Genomic DNA, 8,616 nt, shown 5'->3' on the forward strand with positions numbered 1-8,616 from the left:
TGGCAGTGCGGAGCGCGGCACCACACAAGGCTAAAATATACTAACCTCACTCGTGACCATCTGCAGCATGGACAATAATCAAAAATACCAAAGTTAACAACTGTTAAGCATTTGCCATGTGCCGGGCACTCTGCTCAGCTACCAAATGTATGATTCCATTGAATCACAGAACAATCCCATGTAAAATGATCCTGATTTTATAAGCAAGGAAACTGAGGCTCAGGAAAAGAGCTTATTTGCTGCAAGGTTACTTAGCTAGTAAGTCCCAAGCCAGACTGACACCCAAGCAGTCTCACTTCAGAGCTCAAGCCCTCCTAAATACGAGTCTCTACTGCTTTGAGCACCCATCCGAATTTGCAGGGAATCTAGTTATTATTTGTGAGTCTCCATCTCACTTCTCTGCTGGTTCAGGGAAATCGAACACATCCATCTTCGGAATGCATCCACTGCCTTGATCAATGGCTGCCTGGTAACTCTCGGGGGATCAGATTTTCAGTCTTCATCAAGAACAAGATTTCTATCATGGCAAAACAGAGAAATCGCCTCAAAGCTCAAAACCAGCACTGTCCCACAGAAACATGCAGTGAGCCACCTAAGTATTTCAGGGCAGAGGATGTCGCTCCAGAAATTAATATTACTATATTAGAGACACGTATAATAATTTAAAATTTTCTAGTAGCCTCAGGGGGGAAAAAAGGAACAAGATACAGGTGAAATTCATTTTAACACACTTTATTTAACCCAATATATCTAAAATATTATTTCAACATGTCAATATAAAAAAATTATTAATGAGATAGTTTACATTCTTTTCTTCATACTAAGAGCTCGGAGTCTGGGGTGTGATTGACATGAACAGCACATTTCAACTAGAACTTGACACAGTTCAGTTGGTCAAGAGCCGCACTGAGCAAGTGCCTACCACACTAGAGCGTTCAGGTCTAAACCATCTCCCTCTCTTGGTCTCATCTTCCCTCATCTCTGTAAATGCCCTACTTTGTCTCCAACAGTCCTATATTTCTCTTGAATAATTGTCATCGATAACGGTCCAAAAAAGAAAGCATTTTATCAACAGAGTATTCCGTCATTGTGATTCTTGTTAATCCCATAGCTGTCACCTCTCATCACATCGTCACCATTAAAGTCTACACCTCCCCTTTGCCCTCTCTTTGCTCTCGTCTTTCTTTCTTCTTTCCCTGGCCATGCCGCTGTACAGCAGTAAACTTCCCTCTGTTGCTGTGTCTGTGGCTGCCTTCCTATGGCAGTTTGGGTCACGTCGGTGACTCTAAACCTCAGTGAACTCGCTTGTAAAACAGGAACAACCAGAGTTGCAGTCACGACCCACTGGAGAGACATTCTGAGCATCACAGAAATACCACTGAAGAAAATCATGCTATGCTTTGATTTTCTTCTCCTATTTTTGTCCCTTTTCTCTTCCCATCCCTCGGCTTCTCCATCCTCCTTCCTGGCCGCCATGTTTCCCGTCGTCCTCAGTCTCTCAACACACTGCCCTGTCCCCCAGAGCGGCACACTGGGGACAGGCAGGAAGGCCAGGCCCCGTCCCCCCTTCCCAACGGTTGAGGCCGAGTGGGTGGGAACCCAGAAAATGACCCAGTCTCTGAGCAGAGGAAGACTCCTTGTTTTTCCACCCATTAGATGGAGAAATATAACAAACTGTCTGGTCTAATCCACTCCAAAAATCCAGATGAGGCAGTGAACCCTTCAGACTTAACATCTCTCATTGACTCAGAATTACGAGCTACACACACACACACACACACACACACTCACACACACACACACCCCTTCATGAGAACAAGGCAGAAGGAAGAGGCTAAGTCCTCAGAAGCTGCCCACTTTGCGCAGAAAATCAAGAACATCCCCCGTCACCCCAGGTTCCCAGGCCCTTCCCAGCCAGAAACAGTAAAGATCATATCCTGACCTGAGACAACTGCCTCCTTAATCCTGAGCTCTCCCCCCTAAGAAGTCTGCATCTGCTGTTCCCTCTGCATGGCACACTCTTCCCCAGATGTGTCATGGCTTGCTACCTCCAGCAAGTAAAATCTCCTTAAGGGAGCCTTTCTTTGTTAATCATCGCATAGAGCTTCCCCTCTCCCCATGCTCCAGCTTCCCCATGCTCCTTTTGTTTTGTTTTTATAGCTGAAGTACATTGTTACATTAGATTGCTCATTCCGTCCCTCCCCACCACCAATGAACCACATCTCTTAGGATCCACAGCTACATGGACTCTGGGCTTGACAGTGTTACATGCTTGGGCCAATGGGACATCAGCAAAGGTGGCAGAAGCACAGGCTTAGGAAGGACTTGAGCACTGGGGCTTGCCCTCTTGGAACACTGTTGCATGTGAGAAACCCAGGCTATCCTGCTGGAGAAGGCAGATAGAACTGAGGCACGCCAGCCAACCACCAGCCATGTGAGTAAGGCCACCGTGGACCCTCCAGCCCCAGTCGAGTCACCAGGCGAACACAATGCATGAGTGACCCAGGCAAGATCAGCAGAACTGGCCAGCTGAGTCCACCCCAAATTGCAGGCACGTGAGCAAATAAATGATTATTGTTTTATGCTCCTAAGTTCTGGGGTGGCTTTTTCTGTAGCAATAGATAACTGATATAATAGCTTATCACTAGTTGTAGTAGAAACTACTATCACAAAACTGTTTTCTCTTCCTCCTGGGCCCACAGCTAAGCTTTCTTCCTCATCTTCCTTGCAGTGTTGTGAATAAATTCTAGCTCAGGCAAGGCAAGCAGAACTGATGAGGGTAACTTCAGGGAATGGAGCTTTTAGAGGCTTTGTCTTCTTCGTACTTTCCTGCCCTTCTGGATGCAAACGATGACAAAGATGCAGAATGGAAGAAGCCTGGAGTATCAGACAATGGCTCACCAACCAAGAACACGCACCTTGAACTGTTTTGGGAACAAGAAAAAGACTTCTACTACATCAAAGCCATTACACATTTAGGGGTCTACTGGCTACAGCCTATTCTAATCAATACACTAACTTTGCAGCTTCTCCCACCAAGAGGGGGAGTCTATTTCCCCAACCCCTACATCCAGGCTGGCCATGTGACTTACATCATCTCACAAATGCAATGGAAGTGACATGATGTGACTTCCAAATCTCAAGACTTCTTGCAACTTTAGCTCTTGCTGTCTTGGCATACTCGAGCCATGTGAGAAACCCAGTTATTCCACTAGAGAGGCCACGTAGAGAACAGCTCATCTGCCCATCCCCTACCCCTTCTGCCAGCTGAATGTGGCCACAAGTGAGCCCAGGCAAGAACGGCAGAAGAACCACCCAGCCAAACCCAACCCACAGAATCATGGAAAATAACAAATTGTTGTCTTAAGCCCAAAGTTTCCCAAACATAATTAAGTTTAGGGATAGTTCATTACACAGAAATAGAAAATTGAAGTGGAATATTCGAAGAACAAAGAAGGGCTACAATGCCCTTGCTGTACAAGGATATTCCATACTTATCTATCCCCAACTCCAACCCCTGATATTTCTCTCCCCTTGCAAAATAGAGTCCAGCTCCAAACTCCCTCCACTTGGCCAGTGCTCTCCCATTCTAGTCACTTGCTCACCTCTCAGATGGTCTCCACCCTGCAGGGTCTTTCCCGTCCCATCCACCCCATTGACTAGGGATCAGCAAGCTATACCCCATGGGCCACATCTGACCCACCACCTGTTTTTGTAAGGCCCAGAAACTAAGAATAGTTTGTTATATTTTTAAATGTTAAATCAAAAGCAAAATAATATTTCATGTTATGTGAAAATTATATCAAATTCAAACTTCTGCAATCATAAATAAAGTTTTATCGGAAAAGTGCCCCACCCCTTCATGTACGTATTGTCCATGGCTGCCGTATGCTCCAACAGCAGAGTGCAGTAATTGTGCTGGAAACCGTAGGGCCACAAAGCCTAAACTATTCATGATCTAGCCCTTTCTAGAAAAAGTTTGCCAGCCCCTGCTGTAGACTGCCATTAGACTAAATTTTAAACATCTTTTTTTATTGTATTCACTCCAAAATCCTCGAAGACTTCTATCTCCTCCCTCAGAGTGATGAAACTTTGTTGATCTGACTCTCCTGTCCTTAGTAAGACCCCAGGAGTTAGTGACCTAAATTTGTTTCCTATGACACACTGTCAGGTACCCTCCATTCTGGGCAAACTGGTCTCTAAGCTGCCCCATGAAGTCATGATACTGCCTTCCTCTGTTTGTTCTTGTCTAGCGAGCTCTCCCCTCTTGCTGCAATCTAAACCCTCCCTATCCTTCACCCCATTCCAAATCCCATTTCCCCAACCAAGAAGGCTTCCCTGTTTTGCCAAATGCTTCCCCATGTGTATTCTATGGAACAAAAAATCCCAAGAGAAATCCTTGGAAAAAGAAACACTGTAGATTCTATCCTCTCTTGGAAGCACAATGCACATAGATAGCATGTCAAAGGCTCTGAGAAGTCCTGCAGTAAAGATACCTGTTTTCCTTTTATTAATTCAATCCTTCCCAAACTTATTAACCATAAAATAACTACCAGCATCTAGTACAGTGCCTGGATCTCAGCATTTGTGGAAAGAATAAAAATTGCTAACATCCCACAGAATTAAAGTTCCACAGAACATACTTTGGAAATGCTGCCCAAGCTCGTCCTTCTCTCCCTCTGACCTGAGCTGTTCCCGCCCATGTCATCTAGTCCACACCCTATAACACTAATCACCTTCATCATAACAGCTGTCGTTTATTTAGCACCTGCAGGCAACGCATTCAAGATAGTGCTAGACCCTTGAAATTGTCATCTCTTTTAATCCTTACAGCTGTCCTCTCTGAGGTAGGTGATATTATCCTATTATTGCTGTTTTGCCAAAAAAATTAAATTATGGGTCAGAAAATTTAAATCACTAGCCCAATATAAAGTGAGTAGAAACACTAGAATTCAAAACTACAAGAGTCAAACACCAAAGCTCATGAACTTTCTTTTCCACCAAAACATCTCCTGATAACATACTGCGGCTGGCACAGCTGGATTTCCGCTCAGTATCTACTGGTGCCTTCTTCCACGCTAGCAGAATCCTGATTTTTTGGTATGGGGTGGCAACAGGTCACTCCAAGCAATGGATCATGATCCGTCTAAGATGACTGTGATGGTTTCCTCACATGCCCACCTCCCAGGCTCCCTTGCAGCTAGGACTAGCCATTTGACCCAGTTCTGGCCGAGAAGACATAATTAAACATCATTCACAAGGGAGGAGAAGGCGTCCTGGGGAACCCTTTGCTTCCTGAAACAAAGGTATGAACCCTTTATTCCTTCACATTGATGAATGTGGTCCTCCTCTTTCCTCCCTTGAACCTGGATATAATAGCTGAAGAAGCTGCGAGAACCATTTTGTAGCCGTAAGAGGAAAGCCATGAGAATTCCCAAAGACATCATCCCTGATATCACTGACCTACTGAGCCAACCCAAGCAGCTATGTGCCTCCAGATTTCTAGTTCCATGAGGAAAAGAAACCATTACTTGCTTCACCACTATGGTTAGGTTTTCCATTTCATGCAGCTCAACACATTCCTAATGAATCCACATACTGTTCCCCATATTATTCACTGTTTGGACTTTACCATTATGTCACGTAGATATTATAGCCTTGTCTCTCAAACCATGAAGTAGGCTTCTTGAAGGCCAAGTCCACTTTGCATATTTCTGTTTCTACAGGACTGTATACATGTTACTAAATGTTGCTTATGATCAAGGTGTTCAGGGGTAGTCTATTCGGTTTATTACTTTAGTATTTGGGAGCAGGGAGTTTTCACCATTAAATAGCTGAAATATGACATCTTTCTCCCAATGGATTAGTATCTCTCAAAGAGTCAAATGAAAACATGCATCAGAAACACCTGGACTATTTATTACCCATAGATTCCTGGACTCTGTCTCCAACCCCAATTGAATCAGAATTTCTGAGGTTAGAGGCTGAGAATCTACATTTTTAACAAGCATCCTCGTGTGGTTCTGATACACAAAATTTGACAACTGCTGGCACAGAAAACCCTGTGGATCCAAACATTAGGTTTGGCTGGACTTGGCTGTCACCAGCCCCTGTGCAGTGGCCCTCCCTAGCCCTGGACATCTGGGAAGTCAAAATTGGAATAACTGCTCAAGACCATTCCCTGGGCAATATGGATTAAAATGGTTGGCGTGCTCTGTGGCATTCTGAGACCAGAGAACTGAAAACAGATGCATTCCCTATAACTGTCACTCCCCCCACCAACAGAGTACCAATGCCTCCATCCCCTAAGTTTACAAAGAAAGCCACTATGCAGAAAAGTCGTGCCCACTGCGGCAATCACCCTGCCCAGGGAGTTATCAGAGGATGAAGCACGTTTGAAAAGAGGAAAAGAGAACCCTGGAGAGACTCACACAGTAACTCACTAACTGGCATCTGGGACTCCTGACTCCGAGGAACAGAAAAGACCTCAGGTGGGCTTTGGGGGTTATTTATTTATTTACTGCTTGCAGTTTTGAAGTGAATCTGCTCTTGGGCACCATTCAGACCGAGACAGAAAGCTGGGCCAGAGCATCCCACATTTTTCCTTCCAGCAGCAGAGTTCGGGCCTCACCTGGTCTCCCAAGGTCCAAGAAAGGCAATACTTGTGCCCCCAACACAATTCCCACTGCTCCCATACCCCTGGACATTGATCCTATTTCATTTCTGAGGATCATGTTCCCAGATGACAGGTGCACGTAAACATGGACCCTAGGACAGCAAGCAGCATTTTCAAACACACACACACACACACACACTCCTCTTTCAAAGGAATGACCTCCTGCATGTTGGTTGACATCTGGCCAAATTTAAAACCACGGAAGAAAAAAAAAGACCTGAAAGTGAATCGGAGAGCCATGCTCGTCCAGGCTAGCACGGGGGCGCGAGGGCTACAGGATGGGCGGGATTGACAAGTTCAGGCCTTGGAAACTCCTGAGCCAGAAATAATAGGGCGGACGTCTCAGCACCGCCCATGCCCACCCCGCCACAGGGGGAGCCCCCCTGCCGCTCCACTGCCACCACCCTCGGCAAATGCCACCTAATGGGAGTCCCCAAATTTAATCAAGCCATGTGTACAGCTGGGTTGGTTTGAGAGAAGGGAGTTGAACTTTCAGACGTTTGGAACAATGTGGATGGCCGACGATTTCACGGACACCAGGCATTTTCTAAGGCTCTTAAAACCTTCCTCCGTTGACCAAATGGTCTTTGGAAGAAATAATTGCTGCCATTTTCTTTCTCAGTAACTTTGCATCCGTCCCTCATCCCATCCCACCCCCCAAAAAACTGCTTCAAACTCCCCCTCAAGTTCTGCGCGAGAGAATGTTACAGCCAGAGATAACTCCTCCTCCCGACCCCTTTCTCTCTGGTCCCACCGAGACTCCAGAGTATTCTCCCACACTACCTATGTGTGTGCTGATCCAGGCATTTTTTTTTTCTTTTTATACGTTTTAGGCCTGCAACATCTCACTGCATCAAAACGATCTGATTGGAAATGGGGATTGTTTTTTTCATGCATCTTGCCTTCTGACAACTATATCAACTGAAGGAAAAAAAAATATATATATATCTCCAAGGAGCAAAAGGAGGATGGGGAAAGAGGCCGAGAGAAGAAGAGGTCCACATTTATAGACAGCGCCGATCTGCGAGCAAAAACCACCTTTTGACCACCTGCAGAATGCGCAAGGTCACGTGGGTCCTCTGCAGCGCCTTAATGTATCAGCCAGCACACAAGCCCCCGTGGCATATAAACAAATCCACAAGCGGAAAAAAGAGAGAACTCCCTCCTCGGAGAGGAAGCGAATGATAAGGGTAACGGCCGCAACAATAATAATAAATAAAGAATAACAATTACTACTACTACTACCACCACCACCCAGCCAAGCGTAGACGACAGCAGCACAGGAGAGGGACAAGCCAGTGCAGGCTTTGCAAGGAGATAAATCGCAGAAAACCGAATCGTGCCCACCTGGCTCACCCACCCCCCTTCCCGAAACTCCCAACAAACAGATTCAGAGGGGCAGGGGATGGAGAGGAAAAAGGAGAAGGAAAGAAGGATTGCTTCCCCCCCCAACCCCCAGCCCCATAGGCAACACCTACCTCCAGGGTCCGGATTTCTTTTTGTGTGAGGTCGTTGGAGGTAGCACATTTGGTCCTAAGCCCTTCCAGGTTGGAGATGCTGAGGTCTATCATGTTTTGAACCAGCTCGCACTGCTGTAAGGCTTTTTGCAAACTCAGAGGCTGCTGCTCCTCGCTTTTCGTCATGTTTTCCTCATCCATCGCTTGCTCTGCAATCCCCCTTCCCCTCCTCCTCCTCCTCCCAGAGAGAAAAAAGGGGGGTGGGGGGGTAGAGGTAGTCTACCCCCTACGCCTCTCCAACCACTGCGACTTCTCAACAATGTCTCATGAAGAAGAGATCCAACATCTCACACAGGGCTGAGGGGGTGGGGGTGGGAGGAGGGGACGAGAGCCAGAATTTATTATTTTATTTTGGGGTATCAAGCAGACTCCATTCGAATGTCTCCTGTCTCTGAGTCTCTGGTCCCTGAAAAGGAGAGATGC

General features: G+C 46.1%; 1 protein-coding gene across 1 annotated transcript in view; it reads right to left on the reverse strand.

The window, feature by feature from the left end:
• Positions 1-8,334, reverse strand: part of KSR2 (kinase suppressor of ras 2) — a 360,941-nt gene extending 352,607 nt beyond the window's left edge. The window contains 1 exon segment of the mRNA XM_012650173.1: positions 8,155-8,334. Within this exon segment, the coding sequence (XP_012505627.1) occupies positions 8,155-8,334 (180 nt within the window).
• Between the last annotated feature and the right edge of the window lie 282 nt (positions 8,335-8,616).

This window comes from Propithecus coquereli, unplaced genomic scaffold (assembly GCF_000956105.1).
Source record: "Propithecus coquereli isolate 6110/MARCELLA unplaced genomic scaffold, Pcoq_1.0 Scaffold314, whole genome shotgun sequence".
Taxonomy (NCBI): Eukaryota; Metazoa; Chordata; class Mammalia; order Primates; family Indriidae; genus Propithecus; species Propithecus coquereli.